At 39.6% G+C, this 21,949-nt stretch overlaps 2 protein-coding genes across 2 annotated transcripts in view; one reads left to right on the top strand and one right to left on the bottom strand.

Annotated features, from left to right (window-relative positions):
* Nucleotides 1-21,949, top strand: part of grik4 (glutamate receptor, ionotropic, kainate 4) — a 585,146-nt gene that overhangs the window by 227,858 nt on the left and 335,339 nt on the right. The gene's annotated exons all lie outside the window — the stretch shown is intronic.
* Nucleotides 5,442-13,709, bottom strand: LOC124884175 (arp2/3 complex-activating protein rickA-like). Its single transcript, XM_047391908.1, has 2 exons — nucleotides 13,548-13,709; nucleotides 5,442-6,260 (listed from the first exon to the last, which is right to left on the bottom strand). Exons 1-2 carry the CDS (start codon nucleotides 13,625-13,627, stop codon nucleotides 5,522-5,524), a joined length of 819 nt encoding a protein of 272 aa, XP_047247864.1. The 5' UTR covers nucleotides 13,628-13,709; the 3' UTR covers nucleotides 5,442-5,521.

Below are 21,949 nucleotides of genomic sequence, written 5' to 3'. Positions count from 1 at the left end.
ATTAGAATAAAGGTTTAATGAATCTCAAACTGTGTGTTAAAAAATATATATTTAGTATAGAACCATCTATTTCAGGTCTACTTAGTTCCAATATGTTAGGTCCAGTATTTTCACAGTAATAGCGAAATGCAGTCCAGATTCCTTAAAAAAATAATGAAATAGCTGAAACAGTATATTTCAGTATATATCAGGGGAACCTGGTGTATACCTGATATATACTAATATATTTCAGTACTTTGTACTTCAAATGAAGAGTTTAAAGCATTCAACGTGGGAAAACAATTAAGAGACCCCAGCCATTTTTATTTCTGAAATACACATTCCTCCATTTATATCTATTCCTCTATTCCAGAGTTGTATAAATCTCTCTTAATGAGGCTCTGATTACGTGATCACCTGAACCCAAAATCAATGTGAAAGTTATTGTTGTTGTCTTTCCTTTAAAAATTCTCCAAAGCACTTTGGATTTCCTTGTGAATGAATGGTTCTATATAAATAAACCTGCCTTGCCTGTAAAATGCAACAAAGTGTCAAGCTAAAAGATCTCACCTTCATATCATGGGCTTATAATAGTAACACAGACTTACTTCACTAGATAAAGTCACACTGACAGCACCATATAGCTTCACAAGACAGATGGAACCTTTAGGTCATATATGGTTGGGCTTTCATATTGCAAGAGCCTGTGCCATGATCCATCCCTTGTGGACATTGATGTTTTTATTAATTTTATTGTTTGATCAAATTGGAGATTATTTGACAAGAGTTATGCACATAGGGTCAAACATCTTTTGTGCATACCACAATGTGAATACCACAATGTGCATACACATCATTTCTGCAAAAGATTCACTGTTAATTTGGATTCTCGTCTGTCGCTCAGATGTCAACAGTCCTGTAGCTTTAGGTATTTATCTTTGTTATTATTACATAATCATCTATCTGTTATACTGACAGAAAAACAACCCAAATACATTACAGTAATATGAAGTAATTTCTGAGTTGGTACAGTGTCTTTGGAGTTGACTAAGTTGTCCATGTTTCACCACAAACCTCAGTCTTTTTCAGTAGCTTGACACACAGCTGACAAAATCTTTTGTCAAGAATATCTGTATTTTGTCTTTGTGTGCTCAACCAAGTTTGGTCAAACTTGGAGGTGTTTATTTTTTCTTAAAATGAGCACTACAAAGCATTTTACACTACAGTCAGTCATCCACCCATTCATGCACACACTGACAGTGGTAGGCTACTCAAACCAGCAACTCACTGGTTACAGTTCGAAGCCCCTACCATCTGAGCCACCTTCATCCCACATCCACTTGAAATAACAATAGTCACTAGCCGCTCTCTGAGAAAAACTAGCATTTAGACATAACAGTTTTGGAACCTAAATCTTGAACCTTGAAACCTAAACTATGAGTTTGCTTTTAGAAAAGTGTTTAGCCATCTCCCTTTAGGTGGCTGTTAAGATTAATAGGATCTCCCGTTTTTCGCCAGTCCTATTGTAAGTTTCAAAAGAGAGACAATTCAAAAGCCCTTTTTAATATCTTTCTAGCTTGAGGGGGGTATTCCTTGAAGGTCTAGACATGTACTGTAATATCTATTGGCATCAACAGTCATATTCAATAAATTAGTATATTAATAAAAACCTACTCTGAGTATTTAGGTAATTTAAATTTTTCTGCCTACAGGGCTGCATGGTGGCGCAGTTGGTAGCACTGTTGCCTTGCAGCAAGAAGGTCCTGGGTTCAATTCCCATCTGGGGGTCTTTCTGCATGGAGTTGCATGTTCTCCCCGTGCATGTGTGGATTCTCACCAGGTACTCTGGCTTCCTCCCACAGTCCAAAGACATGCCTGTTAGGTTAATTGGTCTCTCTAAATTGCCCTTAGGTGTATGAATGAGTATGTGGGGGTTCACCCCGGTGAACGAGAGGATAGCCTCCCTTCGCCTATGGGTGGGGGACGGGTTCTGACTGTTGTTTGTGCTTGTGCACCAAACAGCAGTCCAGACTACCCACCCTTTTTGGAGTTCTTGGAGTGTTGAAGAGTGCCCCTCCGGGGGACTCCCTTGTTCTGCCGGGGGACTTCAACACTCACGTTGGCAATGACAGTGAGACCCTGAGGGGTGTGTCTGGGAGAAATGGCCCTCCCATTCTGAACCTGAGTGGTGTTTTGTTATTGGACTTCTGTGCTCATCATGGATTGACCATAACTAACACCATCTTCAAGCATAAGGGTGTCCATTTGTGCTCTTTGCACCAGGACACCCTAGGCCGCAGTGCGATGATCGACTTTGTTGTCATGTCATCTGATCTGCGACCGCATGTCTTGGACACTCGGGTGAAGAGAGGAGCGGAGCTTTTCACTGACCACCACCTGGTGGTGAGTTGGCTCCGATGGTGGGGGAGGATGCCGGTCAGACCTGGCAGACCCAAACGAATCTTGAGGGTCTGCTGGGAATGCCTGGTGGCATCTCCCGTGAGGTGGAGCTTCAACTCCTACCTCCGAGAGAGCTTCAACACGTTCCGGGGGAGGTGGGGGAGTCCAAGTGGGCCATGTTCTGCACCTCCATTGCCAAGGCAGCTTACCTGAGTTGTGGTCGCAAGGTTGTTGGTGCCTGTCGTGGCGGCAATCCTCAATCCCGGGTAAGGCCGTGGGGTGGATGAGATTCGCCTGGAGTACCTTAAAGCTCTGGATGTTGTAGGGTTGTGTTGGTTAACGTGACTCTGCAGCATTGCGCAGACATCGGGGGCAGTTCCACTGGATTGGCAGACCGGGGTGGTGGTCCCTCTATTCAAAATGGCGGGCCGTAGAGTGTGTTCCAACTATAGGGGAGTCACAATCTTAAGCCTCCCTGGTAAGATCTATTTGGGAATTCTGGAGAGGAGGGTCAGTCGGATAGTCGAACCTCGGATTCAGGAAGAGCAGTGTGGTTTTCATCCTGGCCATGGAACACTGGACCAGCTCTACACCCTCAGCAGGGTCCTGGAGGGTTCATGGGAGTTCACCCAACTAGTCTACATGTGCTTTGTGGACTTGGAGAAGGCATTTGACCGTGTCCTTCTGGGAATCTTGTGGGGGGTTCTCCGGGAGTCTGGGGTACCAGGCCCTTTGATACGGGCTGTTAGGTCCGGCAACGTGGACCAAGAGCTTGGTCCGCATTGCTGGCAGTAAGTGGGACTTTTTCCGGTGAGGGTTGGACTCTGCCAAGATTGCCCTTTGTCACCGATTCTGTTCATAACTTTTACGGACAGAATTTCTAGGTGCAGCCAAGGTGTTGAGGGGATCCGTTTTGGTGGCTGTAGGATTGCGTCTCTGCTTTTTGCGGATGATGTGGTCCTATTGGCTTCATCAGCTCGTGATCTACAGCTCTCACTGGAGCAGTTTGCAGCTCCAGTGAAGCAGCCGGGATGAGAATCAGTGCCTCCAAGTCCGAGGCCATGGTCTTGAGCTGGAAAAGGTTAGAGTGCCTGGAGGTCCTGTGGAGGAGTTCAAGTATCTTGGGGTCTTGTTCACGAATGAAGGAAGAATGGAGTGGGAGATCGATAGACGGATTGGTGCTGCGTCAGCAGTGATGGGGGCGCTGTACCAGTCTGTCGTGGTGAAGAGAGAGCTGAGTCAAAAAGCTCTTGATTTACCGGTTGATCCACGTTCCTACCCTCATCTATGGTCATGAGTTTGGGTCATGACCGAAAGAACGAGATCACGGATACAAGCTACAAAAATGAGTTTCCTCTGCAGGATGTCTCCCTTAGAGATAGGGTGAGAAGCTCACCCATCCGGGAAGGACTCATAGTAGAGCCACTGCTTTTCCACGTCGAGAGGAGCCAGTTGAGGTGGCTTGGGCATCTGGTTAGGATGCCTCCTGGACGCCTCGCTTTTGAGGTGTTCCGGGCACGTCCCACTGAGAGGAGGCCCAGAGGTGAGATCCAGGACACGCTGGTGGGACTATGTTTCTCGGCTGGCCTGGGAACGCCTTGGGATTCCCCCAGATGAGCTGGCCCAAGTGGCTGGGGAGAGGGAAGTCTGTGTCTCTCTGCTTAGGCTGCTGCCCCCGCGACCCAACCCCGGATAAGCGGAAGACGATGGATGGATGGATGGATGGATGGATTAAAAATAAGCAACATCGCAACACATATTCTAATTTACTGAATATGACTGGAAGTGAACAGCATTTGATGATAAACAATATATGTGCTGACAATCTCACGCTAATTATTTAGTCAATATAAACGTATGCAGATGTACTGTATGCACAAAGGCAAATTTTGATGGTTAATATTGATAACCAAATGGAACTGGAAACAATTTATTTACACCTATAAAGCAATGTAATGTCTGAAATGTAATGTATAAAAAAACAAAGGACTGATGAATAACATTCTATCTTTTTTTTAAATATGCAACAAAACCTAATATTTGCTCATGCTTTGCTCTTATGACTTAAACTTGAGAAGACAAAAAGGTAATGAAGTTATAAATGCCCTACTAAAGATGTGAAAACTATGTTTCCCTTCATCAGTCCAGTCCCTGGCTACACTTCAAAAGGTATCAAACACAACTCTACGCAGTTTTTACAGACAAATTGGGAGGTTACACTGCAGATTACGGGAAACAAGAAACCCTGCTGGTTTGCTTTATCTGAGTGCTGTTCTTTCTGCTGTAACAACGGCTTAAGTAGAAGGCTTAAAAGGCAACATGGAGACAAGGTACAAAATGCTTATCAGATGAAAAGTAATTTCCAACTCTTAAGGATTGTCTTTTGTTTTCCTCTAAAATTGGATGTTGTATATTTTTTGTCCATAAAACTTATTCATGTTTTTGTTTTGCTCACCTTATATTTCAGTTATTTTCACATTCTTGCATTTTCCAAGTGTTACTCAACCCTGTTCTGATATGGCTGCCCTTTTACAGACTAGATTTGGAACTGATTTTATTTCTGTTTATACTATGGTTGTGTGCTTAGGCAGCATGGATGTAAACAGCAAAGGTTTTCAAAAAAACAATATTAACCAGTATTCATCTTATCACCTCACCTGCATTACCTAAGTTATGTTCCAATTCTGGTGGTAGATGATAAGACTGATTTATGCATTGCGATGTGGTCCAAATGGAAATGAAAATTGTTTTATTTTTTATGCTTGTGTTGCATATCATTTACCAAACCATGCCCTTTAGTTAATCATTTGTGTGTCCTCAGGCCTAATTTCTCTATGAATGTCATAATTTGGTTTTTTGATGGACCAAAATGCAGGGAAGAACTCCTGAAGCTTGAGGTTTTCAGGTAAGATGAGTCTTTATTATCCATGGCGGGCACAGACAGGGTAGCCAACCCACAAGATTGCACATACACATAACATAAGGAACCAGTGGGGAACAACGGAAACAAACAGGCTTAAATACAAAACTGAACAGCAGGGAGAACCAATGACAAACGTGACCAGACAATCAGGGGAAAACACAGAACAGGTGTGGGCTTGGGGTGCAGGGAGACAGAAAACAAAAGATTAGACCAGGTAAATTAACAAAAACACAAGCTCAAGAACTCAAAACAAGCAAGTATGACATAGACCCTCCCTTTAAGGGTGGATCCCAGGTGCCCACAAAACAAAACAAATATCGGAGGCCGTCCCCGGTAGACCCAGAGTTCAGGTGGCCGGCCCGGAGGCCGTCCCGGGCAGATCTGGCGATCAGCAGGCTGGCGACATTGGGGCAGGCGATCAGCAGGCCAGCAACGTAGGAGCCGATGATCTGACAGCCGCCGAGACACAGGAGGCGGAGAGGGTGCATCCTCGCACCCCTCATGGACAGGAACAGGAAGTGGAGACACGTCCTCTACGAACTCCTCCGGAACAGGAACCAAGGATGGAGGCAGTTCGTCCACGAGCCCCTCACGGACAGGAGCAGAGTATGAGGGCGGCTCAGCTCGGGACCCCTCCAGAACAGAACCAGGAACAGGATCGGGGTGTGGAGGCAGTTCATCCAAGAACCCATCCGGAACAGGACCAGGAACAGGATTAGGAGTCTGAAGCAGCGGCGATGGCTGATCAGGAACTAAACCATGAGCTGGAAAGCCAGCTCCAGCTTCAGTGGAGAGGCGAGCGGAGGAGGGGGCAGGAGGCCTCCTCATTGAAGCGACGGTTTCTCCCAGGGCCCTTTGTTGCTCGGCCTCAATGATGTGCTGATCTGGAAAAAAATGCTTCCTCGCCTCGAGCCAGTCCTGGAGACTGCCAGCTATCTCCAGCCTCCTCCAAGGGGAGCTGGGAGAGGTAGCAAAGTGGGAAAACAATTTGATCAGAAACTCACCCCTTTTGTATTCCCTCACCATTCCTCCTGCTTAGTCCCGTTGGCTGGTTCTTTCTGTCATAATTTGGTTGTTTGATGGACCAAAATGCTGGGAAGAACTCCTGAAGCTCGAGGTTTTCAGGTAAGCTGAGTCTTTATTATCCATGGGAGGACACAGACAGGGTAGCCAACACACAAGATCGCACATACACATAACATAAGGGACCAGCGGGGAACAACAGAAACAAACTGGTTTAAATACAAAACTGAACAGCAGGGGGAACCAATGACAAACGTAGCAAGACAATCAGGAGTAAACACAGAACAGGTGTGGGCTTGGGGTGCAGGGAGACTCGACCAGGTAATTTAACAAAAACACAAGCTGAAGAACTCAAAACACAAGCAGGTATGACAATGAATGTTTTATAAAATATTATTTTTGCTTAGCAGCTATTTCCATCAAATGCATTTTTGTAGTTTGCATGACGAGAGGGTCCAGCTGCCCAGCAACATTGGTCAGGAAATGATAGAATGTTTTTGATTAAGAGCATAGATTTGCATTTAAGTTTTTTGTCTAAAAACGTTAGTGCTTTTGTTGCCAAATGTTTGCCAATAATAAGACAAGATGAGTTTATTTTAAAAACTTGACCTGAACTCTGAAGCACATATTAAAAGAAAGCATGTTGGGTGTGGCGCTGATGGTGTAGGGGCGAAAGCACAAATGTGCAGAGGCTATAGTCCTTGAAGCGGCTGTCCCGGGTTCAAGTCCCGGACCTGCCGACATTTGCCAAATGTCTCTCCCTACCCCTCTTTCCTGTATGTCTACTGTCAAAGGAAAAATACAAAATAAAGGCTGCTAGTACTGAAAACATATCTTTAAGAAAAAGAAAGCAGGTTTCCTTTAGCTTATAGTCTTTGTATGAATAACATTGTGCTTTTTGGTTGGTACAGCATTTCACTACAAATTGGAGCAAAATAAACTTGAGCTAAAATAAAAGCATGCTTCAGACTCTTAAGAATTTGAATCTAAAATGTTTCTTTCACAAACTTTCACATAACTGATTTACACACAGCTTTGGAATAATATTAGAGTCAGTTAAGTTTGGGACAAAGTCTGAACGCTCCTTTTAAACACTGTTTGCTGTTTCTGATGTTTACCGCTATTATCCTCTACCACCCTGAAGGTAGAAACCATTTCTCTCCCCAGCTGTGCACTTCCACACTAGCACGCTGCATCTGTGATTGTTTTCCATGCAGCCTTCCATGATGGATGACTTGCATGGTATAATTTAAGAGAATGTCTACATAGAATACCAAAGAAAAATCCAAGCATTGTCGACTTTACTTACTGCTTGCATAGTTTTCCTTCATTTTATGTAGTTTAATAAAGGGGTCAGTTTAGTTAACTAATATTTTGTAACAGAATATATCATATGGTGTGTAATATCACAGCATACAGTTCCTTGCACAAGTTTATATAGCTCTGGAACCATTTCACCTGTTGGCATGTTACAGTCACAAACTATATTGTATTTTATTATGATTTTCTGTGATAGACCGACACAAAATAGTATAACGTTACAAAGTTTACCGAAAAATACATGTTTTTTAAAGTTTTCTTTTCTACAAATGTCATGCATTTGCACTCTGCTCCTCTGAGTCAATATATTGTTGAGCCACATTTCACTGCCGTGATACGTGCAAGTGTTTTAGATTTAGTTTCTTTCAGCTTGACACATCTAGAGACTGACATCTTTACACATTTTCTTTTCAAAATACCTTAGTCTGTAAGATTAAATGGGAAGTGCTATTTTCTGATCTTCCTACAGACTCATTTAGATTCAGTTTTGGGCTTTGACTAAGCTTCTAATGAATAATCTTTGATTTGATCCACTCCATCATAGCTCTGGTTGTATGCTTATGGTTGTTGTCCTGTTGGAAGTTGAACCTCTGCTCCAGTCTTAGGACTGTTGCAGTCAGTTGGGGTATTCAGGGTTACCATATGTTTAACTCCATCCATCATCCCATCAACTCTAACCAATTCACCTTTCCTTGCTAAGGATAACCATCCCCACAGCATGATGCTGCCACCATGTTTTACGATGGGAACGGTGTGTTCAGGTTGATGTGCAATGTCTTTAGAAAATATAACGAATTTTTCGCAGGCCAAAAGTTTAGGTTTTGATCTCATCCGAGCTGAGCAGTTTTTCCCACATGTTTGCTATGTCCATTAAATGGGTTTGTGGCAAACTGCAAATACGACTTCTCATGCCTATTGTTGCAGAATTGAATAGTACACAACTAATTCTCCCTCCAGTGCTATGGATTTATGCAGCTGCTCTGATTAGCTTCTCTGATTAATGCTTTCCTTGTCCTGGCTGTAAATGTAGGTAGATGATCATGTCCTGCTAGGTTTGTTGCTATGCCATACTCTTTCCATTATCAGACAATGGATTCAATGGTGCAACGTGAGAAGTTCAAAATATGGGATAGCTGCGGTAGCGCTGGGGTAAAGCACACAACCCAGGTACAGAGGAAGTCCTCGCTGCAGCCGTCATGGGTTCAAATCCTGGGCTGTTGACCATTGCTGCATGTCTTCCCCTTTCTCTCTACCCCATTTCCTGTAGGTCAGAAAGTGCTTTACAATAAATACAAGCATAAAAATATAGAATATCAAAATATAAAAGAAAATATAAAACAACACGCATAAAACTAGGTAAAAGCCATTATGAATAAATTAGTCAAAGGTGGAGGCAATAGCTCGAAATGATTTATCTCTTCTGGTCTTAAAATCTGTTTGTGGAACCATTAACGGCCTAAAGGTAAGGACGAAATTTCTTAACATGAATTCTAAAATATACCCGAAGCTAATGTAAAGAAATTAAAACTGGAGTAATGTGCTATCTCTTTCGTATTTGGTTAAAAGCTTAGCAGCAGCTTTCTGAACTGACTGCAGATGGTCAAGATCTTTTTTATTCAAAACATAAAAAGGCTGTTACAATAGCCAAGACAAGAGGAAATAAAAGCATGAATAATCATCTCTAATTTAACTTTTGACACCAGAGTTTGAAGCTTGGAAATATTTCTTAACTAAAACAAAAAAACAGAAAAAATGCACTCCAATGACATGGCAGAGTAAAATATAATACCTAGGTTTTTGATGTTTGATTTGACAGAGGAGGCCAATGCGCCAAGCTGTTGCTTGATTTCAGCTATTATGTTCTCAGGGGCAGAAATAAGGGTTTCAATCTCATCAGAGTTCACCTGCAAGTAGTTGTCACTGATTGAAAGTTTGATTATACTTTAAATATTTAGTTAGCTTAAAAGAACAGTAGAGCTACATATCATCGGCATAGAAGTAATAACACACTTCAGAAAACTGCCTGATTATTTGGAGGGAAAATAAACAAAAGAAAGAGAATGGGTCCCAAGACTGAGCCTGTGGTACCCCACATGGCAGGCTCTTGGAGTCAGATATGATCTGGTTTGCAAACCACTCAATGCTCAGCCAGAAAGATAGGAGTGTTTAGAAGACAAGGACAAATAGCAGAAAAACCCTTTTTAAACAACTCCACAGGGAGCATGTCAGCAGATATTTTCATTTTATCAACCAAAGATGAAATGTTATAGAGTCACTGTATCAAACGCATTTAAAGCCCAAGAATGTGGAGAGCCAGAAACAAAGCAATGACACATTGACATTCTTTACAAATAAATTAAGTAAGTTATTACTGTCAGCTTTAAAAAAACACAGGTAATGTAGGGATCACAGGATCACAAGAGAGTTTATTGTTTCAAACAGGACCTTGAAATATTTTTTATTTAAAGAAATCAGATTTGAGAAATATTCCATTCAGGACAGTTTTAAAGAGATCCAAACTTTCCTGAGGTGGAGGCAGTAAACCTTGAGTTTAGTGTATTTTCTAAGGTGTTCTACCTTAATACAGACGCAATTTACAAATTGATTTATTAATCTATGGGAAAGATGTGTTAGATGGTACAAAGGCAGTTTTTAGAGGTAAGAATATTTTAGCAATGATTATTAAAGCACCGTGTTGCAACATTAGGGCCCTCACTCAGCAAAGACGGATAAAACAAATCACAGAACTTCGGAGCAACATCCTGAATGATACATTTTTTCAGGATTTTACAATAAGCTGACATTGAAAGCTAAGATTAAAATATAGCACTGATCACTCACATGAATGTCGATAAAACATAAATTAGTGATATTTAAGCCAACAGAATAAAAAACAAGATCCAAAGTGTGACCTGTTGTGTTAATGGGACCAGAGGCACATTGAATGAAATGAAAAGACTGAGTAATAGATAAAAAGTCAGTTGCTGTGTTACAGTCATCCACAAGTATGCTAAAATCTCCAATAATGAAAACTTTCTAGTTTCATAGTGGAACAACAACGTTATGCCTGACGTGTCTGCTGTGTTCCTTGGTCTTAATAATGCTACTCTGAGATTTCAACTAACAGTTGTGTTTATACTTAGAATTATTTACATCAGGTGGACTCCATTTCCTGATTAGTGAGGATACACTGTACTGGTTGCCAGCCCATATTAGCTCTGTACTGATTAATTGCATTAATTAGTCAACAGTCTGAAGCCTTTTATGGGTAACAATCTATAAATTAAACTTTTGCCTTTAAATCTTTGACAAGGCATTATCAATGGTGCATTGGAACTAATATTTCCTGGAAACATTGCTGAGGTAGTACCAAAATCTATCTTTAAAATAATATTAATTTCATAGGCAAAATTACTGCTGCAGCAATTATAATTATTTCCATCTTTCATGCAAGAATCTGCAAAACGTTTTTTCAATCTTAGTTTAACACATTGTTAAATGCGCCGTTTTTTCCCTCTTACAACAATAATTTACCTGTAATACACCAAATGAAAGGTTGATTATGCTGCATTGATAATATTATGTTCTATTATGTTGCATTGATAAAAGCTTTATCAGTTATTTTATTCGGCCTGCAGAAACTAAAAAGAAATAAATTACCTCACAGGAAAAGCCTTTGTGAGAATAAGTAAAATGTTTTTGGAAATGATCAGTAATAATGAATAAAATGCATAATAAATGTCTGAATGTTAGAACTGTTGCCTACAAAAAAGGAGCAGTGATGTAGTCATTCAATGCTCTGGTATGAGCAGGCGGCCTTGTAAGCCATCTGACATCAGTGGGTGTAATTTTGATGTGCATGCTATGGAAAAGTGCCGGAGTAAGAGCACTGTAAGAGCAGGGTGTCCTTTATGTCTATGGCTTTTCTACACAAAGAAAACAACCCCAAAAACCCATAGAAATGTCTATAATTGTGGTATTAAAGGGAGCTCTGGCTTATACCTCATTAAGAGAAGAGCACAAAAAGCCTTAGGGCCTTTCAGCAGATGCGAGAAAGGGAGAGAGCAACAGAGAGAGGTTGAGATTGGCAGTGAGACTGAAAGAGAAATTGACTGCTTCTTCGCAATAGGGATTAAATCACATTGCACAAATACACAAATAGACAAAAACATACAAAACAACTCATCACATGCTACACAAATAAACCAGTTTAAGAGTCCTGTATTTGGACCCAGTATTTGCATTTATCTTAATGATGTGCACGTTTATGCAGTTGACAAGGTAAACTTGATGTACTAAAAATGTACCTAAACTGTATTTGCTGTGTTTAGACAATTTGATGATAAACACCTAGTCGTTTAAATTTTCTACTTACGCTCTATATACACTCCAAAACTCCATGTCTAATTGAGCAGCTGTGAGCCATTCTAAAGAGAAAGATTTGTCTCACAAATGACAGGAGTCTGTCTTGTACTGGAAGTCTGAGGTGTACAGAGTGAAAAGCCAGACAACCCCGCCTTTCAACAGCGCTTTCGCTCTGGGTCAGTTTGCTCCTCTGCCAGTTTGTATCCCCATTTTGTAAACTAACCCTTTCATACCAATGAACATAATCATTTATATCAGTTTGTTCTTACTGGTTGTCGAGTATTTTAGAAAAAGTTGAGATAATCATAACAATTCTCAAATCTTACTTCTTTTGTTATTTAAGGACATGGTATTTTCAAAAATTATTTAGTTTTCCTTTGATGGGGGTTCTGATCTGTGTTTAATCCTGACAGCTCTTATGAAATATGACAGATTATCACTGTAATCATACTAATCTAACTTGGACTTTCACCTATTTTAAAGTTGGTAATGGAAATGGTAGAAATGGTGGTGGACTTTTGGAGAACACCACCCCCATACACCCTCCTCACCATCCTCAACAACACCGTGTCGGCTGTGGACCACTTCAGGTTCCTACGAACTACCATCTCTGAGGACCTGAGATGGTCCTCACACATAGACACTGTTCGGAAGAAGGCCCAGCAGAGACTGTACTTCCTGAGGCAACTCAAGAAGTTCAACCTTCCACAGGAGCTACTGGTCATCTTCTACACTGCCATCATTCAATCTGTCCTGTCTTCATCCATCTCAGTGTGGTTTGGCTCATCCACAAAACAGGACAGGTCCAGACTGCAACGAATAATCAGGGCTAACCTTCCCTCCATCCAGGACTTATACAGGTCAAGGGTCAGGAAAAGAGCTGGAAAAATATCTGCAGACCCCACACACCCTGCACATAAACTGTTTAAAGTACTACCCTCAGGCCGTCGTTACAGAGCACTGTTTACTAAAACCAGCCGCCACAGAGACAGTTTCTTCCCCCAGGCTGTTTCTCTGTTGAACATTTAATAGAGTACAGAACAACCTCATTCTGAAGTTGCAAATCCACCTTTGTATATGTGTATATTGTATATATGCATTTATGGACATAAGGATATATGCAGAATATATCTTATAACACAAAAAACAAAAAAGAAACCCAGAGAGCAAAGTGTACCGTAGTCAAATTCCTTGTTCGTCCTATGTACGAACTTGGCAATAAAGCGGATTCTGATTCTGATGTTCATGGAAAAAATTATTACTGGGGAAATTTTTAAAAAGTCCTACCTACTTGACCTCAGAAATATCTCCATTCATGATTGGATGTAACAGTTAGTTTTAACTAAAGTGAGTGTTGCTTAGCTGGTACTTAGTAATATTTTATTTACAATAAATCCATCTTAGGATACTCATTAAAAGCATGACCACATTGTTCATATATCAAACACCTTCCCCCATGTGTCTCACCTTAATCACTACTGTAAGTTTACATAAAGTATGCCACCGACCAGTATCTTGATAAAAAGCAGAAGCTTACCTGTCGTCCATCTGGAGGAGCAGCCATATAGAAGAGAAATGCAGCTGTGGATACTTTGTGGGCGTAGGAAATTTCAACATCTAAAGTGTTGCTGAAATTTAGGTTAAAAAATAAACATCTTAATCCTTTCCTGCTAGGCTTTGCATGTCAATTGCCAACTCAAAATCAACTGGAAAGTGTAAAAGAACATCTCAAAGTGAAAAACAAATCTGAAACTGAAAAAAAACTTTGAACATAGAAAAACAGATTTGAATCTAAACATAAAAAACCTGAGTGAAAGAAATCAAAAACATTTTCAAAACATAAAAATGTGTTGTAAAAAAAGTACTGAAAAAAATCTTTAGTCAAACTAAAAGGAACTTTAGTTTCACTTCTACCAGTTTTTTTTCAAATATGCAATAATTTTGATCTTTCCTGGGCTCCATACACTAGACTAAAATATTTCAGTTTAAATGAAACATTTTGTCTTACTTTTGACTTTGAACATGTATATGCAGCCCAATGTTCTCAACTTATTGTGCATTTTTAACAAAACTGGCTTCACAATGCAGTCTTATTTGCAAAGCCTTGGCCCCTGTACATAGTTCTTTAGTCTTTTGTATATATTTACCTTCCGAGCAATCGGACTGTCTTCAAATCTATTCAAGTGGATCTTTAGGTGTCTTGTTCAATGTTTGCAACATTTTGTTGCATTGTGTCTTCTATTATTTAGAGTCAGTAATCTGTTTCTCCCTTTGAAACTTGCAAGAAATGTGTTATCTCTAAAGGTAGAGACAAATCCAAACTTTTTTCACCATGTAAAGCAAATAAGACAATGAAGCCAATTGAGGAGATAGAGACACCTGACCTTGCAGTCTAAAGATAAACAAATTACTACAGCTATCACTGAAATAATCTGAGTGACAGGAAATATAGGATTTCAGTCTTGAAGGAATGAGGGGTCAGTAAGGAAAAACTGTGTACAAACTAAAAAACATGTTTTTGTTTTTGCTTTTTTTGCTTCGGCTATTGCTGTAAATATCGCTATCACACATGTTTCACATGTTTCTTTAAATATCTTGGCCATGTCACACACCACTACTGAGAAAATTAATTTTTATATTGGTTTATTTTGATTGCTCTGAAGATGACTCCTGGTTGTTTTTGGTTTGTTTGTTTGTTTGTTTTAGATGTAGAGATATTTGCTCCACTCATTGTCCCATTTTGAGAATCTGTTTATTTGTCATCCAAATAAATCCTCATTGATTCCTCTACTGTAGATAAGACTACACATAAGTACTTCATATAATACCACTTGAAAACACTGGAATAGCTTCTTAAAAATCCATGCATGTAGGAAGCCAGAAGATACTGATCAACAGCACTTATTTTTTCATTTGGGATCAGGTTTAGATGCAAAGTGCAATGGGTTTTTGTAACCTATCATTGGTCATGGTAAATATTATTGCCTAAGAAGATTTTTGAAGTTGGCTTTGTAATGTGTAAACTGCTCCCTAAGGGAACTCCCTCGAAATTGCAAATCTTAACTGATGACTTGTAAGGAGACTTTTAGTTTATCTGCAACATAGCATCAACTGGCTTCTGTTTTTTAAGCAAAAAGCTGTTTTGTTTTACATTCTCATCATATCTTTCTTAAACGTTACTTACTACTGACTGATTTCCAAAGCAGTGCTGTCAACAGCGAAAATCTTTGATTCTTAAGACGGGACAGACAACATAAGACAAACCTTCCTGACAGCTGTAACCTGTGAGTAGAGCCTTGCTTTTTTCAAAACCTTCTGTGCTCATTATTGTTTCCCCTACATGGCTTTTCTACCTATTCAATCTTAAGCATCAATGACTTTATTAATTTTTTTCTCTTAGTTTTTCTATGCCCCATTAGTTTTTGTGCACTACATTGGTTCTAAAACCACACACAGGCATAAACACCTAAGCAACAAATACACCTTGCAGTTTGAGCCCTACATCTGTTTAACTAGAGCGACAAGCTGTTGCGATTTGAAGGGACATTGATTTCGAAATCAAGTTTGTTTCTCTCCAGTGCCTTTTTGCCAACTGGGAACTGTGACTGCTTAAGTCTGCCAAGGAACAGATTTTCAGGCCATGGTGCCGGTTTGTCCGTGGCTCTCATTTCTGCTGCTCTCACTCTTTCTGTTGCTCTTGGTGATGCAATGTTTTACAGTGAGACTAAGAATAAATTTTACTGTTGAGTATTATTAGGACTCATTTGTATGCAGTGTGCTTAAGAGTATGCAATACACACACATAAATCAGGGACAAACCTATTTTAGTCCCTCCTATGCATACGTAAACACTCCCTTATTCTATTAGGTCTAGGTAACTGACAAAGCGTGTGAGTAGTTCATCAGTGGATAATAAAATTTCTTTGAGAAAAGATGGAAGAGGTGAGCACTTGTCGAATGCATTCATGTCTCATTCACTTTTTCCATCTTTTCTCTTCCCTTTGTCTGCTAAAAACATGCTGATTTCTGGATCTCCACTGGCTACTTGTAAGATTAGCCTCTCAGTGCAGTGGATTGTGCATAGTTTATTGAGAACCTAAATGTGTGAGATTACACTGCAGCATGTTCATGGAACACAGACGTGATAGAACGCTGGGTCATTTTACACTGAAGGTAACTTTGAATTACTGTCAAATAGATACTGTGGCCTGAAAGCTTGAACCTTTCACATTATGTCAAATGACAACCCCCCCAAAATTCATGAATTTTATTGGGATTTTATGTGATAAACCAAAGAAAACAAAAAACAAACAAAAAAAAACAAATCAATTTCAAGTGGGAGGAAATTGATTCATAGTTTTCAAATTTTAAATATTTCGACAAGCTCTTTACTTTTTACAGAAACTATGTTAATTGAGTCATCTAGTTTCCAGTTTCTTTTGATTTTTAATAAAATCGAATGTTTGGCAGCACACATTATTTTGTCATCCTCAATAGTAAGCTGTTTTTAAAGTATCAAACATTTGTTGTTATTCTAGCCAGCATGGTGGTGAAAAAAGCTAAATTGTTGCTTTTATATAAAAGATCTTTAAAAGAAGGCTTTGGTACTTTGTTACAATTGCTGAATCCCTTTAGAAATGTTGAGGTCTTATTTGAGCAAAAATGTTTTCTTCAAACTGCTTTATAGATCATTCAGCCTATTTGTAGAAAGACAGAAGTATTGCTCCCTCTGTATCACTGTGTACACCACAGGACCCAGAAAAGCCCAAAGCCAGACTGGAGTGAAATGCATGTTGACATTTCCAAATGGTTCTGAAAGATTGTCCTGTGGACAAATAATGCTTTTGGTGGCATGAGCGCTATGTTTGTTTCCAAGAAATACACTCAATCCCTGTTTTGTAATTCTCTTATGAAATTAGAAAAATTGTATTTTATCTCTTGCTAGTTGTCCTTTGTTAAGTAATGTTGTCATTCAAATTCTCTTTCTTTTAATTACATAAAAATAATCAAGTTGAAAGTCACCAAATGGGCAGTAGTTTGTTTTGTATCACTGCAATTAAATGAAAAAATATATATATTAGTCTGGCCTTTGCAAATGATCTGCTCTCTGAAATGTTGCTTTTTTGCTGTCCTTGTTGCTGTTTTCCAAAGATCTTCTTATCAGTGTTCCTGTAAATACACTCACATTTACAGGAAATGAGATGTGATATTGATAGTCTATTTTGCTCTTTTCCAGCATAATGGACCAAACTTTAGTTCTATGCGGATCTGTGGCAGCCTATATTGAAAATAATCTAGTTAATTGAACATCCCATAGTTTTATAACACTGCTAAGATTTGTTTGCAGGTTTGTAGCTTAAAGCTGTAAAATAGGACTGATTTGGCTGCATTAACAGATACTCAGTTTAGTGACAAGCAAAAGCCTGTGTCTCAGATGAACACAATAGAAAACCTGTGGATACATGATGTATTTATTACACCTCACTTAAAAATAAAGGAAATAATATTATTATTTTGGGAGTGAAATATATTTAATTTATTTACAAAATGTAGATAAAAACAGATGACTTTTTTTTTTCAAAATTGATACTGATAATACAAATTTTTATTATCTTTTGAGAGAGGCCTGCCTGTTTTTCTTTAAGAAACAAAATTCTTGGTTGAATGAAAACAATTTCAAATATAGACAAGATTCCTATATATTTATTCATTAAATGTGTCCACAGTGGTTATCTGAGAATTTAGTAAAATCAGACAAAATACAACTTCCAGTAAAGAGGACCATAGACCTGCGCATGAACCTGACCCAATAAAGAGACACATTTCTCGTTTAGAGAAACTGTTCAGGAAAATACTAAATAGAGTATAAAAAAATAACTTTATTATTGATTTATGTTCTACCTCAGTGAAAGGTAAGATGGTCTTTTATTGAGCTGATTGTTTAGATTGATGGCAGATGTTTTTTGTAACCTTTTAATAAATGTTCAAAACAGCAAGTGTGTTTTTTTTAAGACCTACCCTTTAAAAAGTTCACTAGTGACAGCGGTACTATAATGGTGTAGCAGAAATTCAACAAAAACTTGACACCAAACATGCACTTTGTACTTCATCTTCCAAAGCCCCCAAATCATGATTTGTTACAAATATACACAACCGGTCAAAAGTTTTAGAACGCCTTTTTCATTTAATGGTTTTCTTTATGTTTATGACTATTTACATTGTACGTAGATTCTCAGTGAAGGCATCAAAACAGTGAATGAACACGTGCAATTGTGTAGCAAACCAAAAATTGTAAAATAACTTTAAATATGTTATATTGTAGAATTCTTAAAGTAACCGCACTTTGCTGTAATGATATATTAACCTTTGGCCATCTCTCAATGAACGTCTGGGAAGTTCTTTCAAGACACTTTGGAAAACCTTTTCAGGTGACCACCTCATGAAGCATGGACATAATGCCAAGAGAGCAAAGCAGTAATCAAGGCAAAAGGTCGCTACTTTGTAATAATATAAAATATAAAAATGTTTAGAATTATTTCACCCTTTTTGTTTACTAAATAATTTCATGTGTGTTCATTCACAGGTTTGTTGTCTTTAGTGAGAATCTACAATTTAAATAGTCATGAAAATAAAGAGACCCATTAAGCCAGAAAGGGGTTCTAAAACGTTTGACCGGAAGTGTATGTTGCACAGAAGAAATTAAAGAAACATTGTTGGGGAATTCACTGACTTTAATGTCAATCTATTTTATTTTATTAGTTTATTCTTTTTCTTTCAACTTTTTCCTTACAAGGGTCGCCATAGCAATTCATCTGCTGCTCACAATGCTCTCTTCTGACCTCAGTCTAGCTTCCACTACACTTTCCCATAACTTCATTATATGACTGAGTCATCAACTTTATTCCTCTGTAATTGCACAACTCTGCAGATCTCTTTATTCTTGAAAATTGGTACCAGCATACCTTTCCATTACTCATTGATTGATCTCATTAAACAGCGTAGTCAAAAACTCTGCCTCAGACACGTTCATACCTCCACAGGTTTATCATCAGGACTAACTGCCTTTCCACTCTTCATCCTTTGTAATGCCTTCCTTTCTTCATCCTTACTGATCTTTGCTACTTTCTGATCCACAATGATCTCTGCTCCTGTTCTTTGTTCTCTCTCATTTTCCTCATTCATCAGTTCTTCAATGTACTCCTTTGATCTTATTATCACTCTTGCTGTACCTGTCAGTACATTTCCTTCTTGGTTCTTAATCACCCTTCCCATCTCTGACTCTCTGCCTTGCCAACCTGTATAAATCCATCTCTCCCTCCTTACTGTCCACCCTACTATTCAAGCCATTGTATGCATTTTGTTTAGCCTTAGGTACCTCTACCTTTACACTAAGTCTCTGCATACCCCTGGTGACTCTTTTCAGTCCTCTCTTCAGTCCTCATAGTGTCCACTGATCTCTTTCTCCATACACACTCCTGTACTTCCTCTTTCAACCACCAAGTCTCTTGATGAACTTTCCTTCCAGAAGACAAACCAAGTACTCTACTACTTGTATCCCTGATAGAGTTAGCTATCAGGGATACAAGAAGGAGAATAAGTAGGAGTACAAGTGTAATCATCTGGAGGCACCTCCTGGCCAGTCAAACCTGTCTCAACTCCTCCCAGAAAGCCATACTATGTTGTTCATTTTTTAGCTTCCACCACTTTGTTCTCTTCGTCTTCCTCACCATCAGAATCATTCTACACACCGCCACCCTGTGCTGTCTGGCATTTTCACCTACCACTGCCTTGCAATCACTATGTTCCTTCAGATTACATCTGTAATCCACCCGTTTGCTCCTACCTCCGCTCTTGTACAGGTCCTTCTCAAAATATTAGCATATTGTGATAAAGTTCATTATTTTCCATAATGTCATGATGAAAATTTAACATTCAGATATTTTAGATTCATTGCACACTAACTGAAATATTTCAGGTCTTTTATTGTCTTAATACGGATGATTTTGGCATACAGCTCATGAAAACCCAAAATTCCTATCTCACAAAATTAGCAAATCATTAAAAGGGTCTCTAAATGAGCTATGAACCTAATCATCTGAATCAACGAGTTAACTCTAAACACCTGCAAAAGATTCCTGAGGCCTTTAAAACTCCCAGCCTGGTTCATCACTCAAAACCCCAATCATGGGTAAGACTGCCGACCTGACTGCTGTCCAGAAGGCTACTATTGACACCCTCAAGCAAGAGGGTAAGACACAGAAAGAAATTTCTGAACGAATAGGCTGTTCCCAGAGTGCTGTATCAAGGCACCTCAGTGGGAAGTCTGTGGGAAGGAAAAAGTGTGGCAGAAAACGCTGCACAACGAGAAGAGGTGACCGAACCCTGAGGAAGATTGTGGAGAAGGGCCGATTCCAGACCTTGGGGGACCTGCGGAAGCAGTGGACTGAGTCTGGAGTAGAAACATCCAGAACCACCGTGCACAGGCGTGTGCAGGAAATGGGCTACAGGTGCCGCATTCCCCAGGTCAAGCCACTTTTGAACCAGAAACAGTGGCAGAAGCGCCTGACCTGGGCTACAGAGAAGCAGCACTGGACTGTTTCTCAGTGGTCCAAAGTACTTTTTTCAGATGAAAGCAAATTCTGCATGTCACTCGGAAATCAAGGTGCCAGAGTCTGGAGGAAGACTGGGGAGAAGGAAATGCCAAAATGCCAGAAGTCCAGTGTCAAGTACCCACAGTCAGTGATGGTCTGGGGTGCCGTGTCAGCTGCTGGTGTTGGTCCACTGTGTTTTATCAAGGGCAGGGTCAATGCAGCTAGCTATCAGGAGATTTTGGAGCACTTCATGCTTCCATCTGCTGAAGATGGAGATGAAGATTTCATTTTTCAGCACGACCTGGCACCTGCTCACAGTGCCAAAACCAATGGTAAATGGTTTACTGACCATGGTATCACTGTGCTCAATTGGCCTGCCAACTCTCCTGACCTGAACCCCATAGAGAATCTGTGGGATATTGTGAAGAGAACGTTGAGAGACTCAAGACCCAACACTCTGGATGAGCTAAAGGCCGCTATCGAAGCATCCTGGGCCTCCATAAGACCTCAGCAGTGCCACAGGCTGATTGCCTCAATGCCACGCCGCATTGAAGCAGTCATTTCTGCAAAAGGATTCCCGACCAAGTATTGAGTGCATAACTGTACATGATTATTTGAAGGTTGACGTTTTTTGTATTAAAAACACTTTTCTTTTATTGGTCGGATGAAATATGCTAATTTTGTGAGATAGGAATTTTGGGTTTTCATGAGCTGTATGCCAAAATCATCCGTATTAAGACAATAAAAGACCTGAAATATTTCAGTTAGTGTGCAATGAATCTAAAATATATGAATGTTAAATTTTCATCATGACATTATGGAAAATAATTAACTTTATCACAATATGCTAATATTTTGAGAAGGACCTGTATAACACAAACACAAGCAGGTATGACAGTGGGTGGTTAGAGTGAACTGAGATTTGAGTGTCTATTGCCCAGAAAGACACTTTGTGCTTTTTCAAAAGTTTTTGAAAGATCGTGCTAGAAAAATCCACCTGCATTGTGCAAAGATAACCAGAGAATCATGACATTATGGAAAATAATGAACTTTATCACAATATGCTAATATTTTGAGAAGGACCTGTACGTTATCCTGTGTTTCTTCATGTTTTTCAAAGTCTACCACCATAGGTCCTTCTGCATCCACATCACCTCTCATTCTTGATCTAATATATCCATTGAGATCTGCGCCAATCAACGTTTTCTCACTGACTTCTTCTCTAACTCACCTCCTACCTGTTGGGCATAACCACTAACAACATTGAACATCACACCTTCAATTTCTAGCTTCAGACTGATCACCCTATCTGACATTCTTTCACCTCCACAAACTCCATGACAGACTC

The sequence above is a fragment of the Girardinichthys multiradiatus genome, chromosome 18 (assembly GCF_021462225.1).
Source record: "Girardinichthys multiradiatus isolate DD_20200921_A chromosome 18, DD_fGirMul_XY1, whole genome shotgun sequence".
Lineage (NCBI taxonomy): Eukaryota > Metazoa > Chordata > Actinopteri > Cyprinodontiformes > Goodeidae > Girardinichthys > Girardinichthys multiradiatus.
The sequence above is the reverse complement of the archived record's forward strand: the minus strand, read 5'-3'. Positions and strand labels throughout refer to the sequence as shown.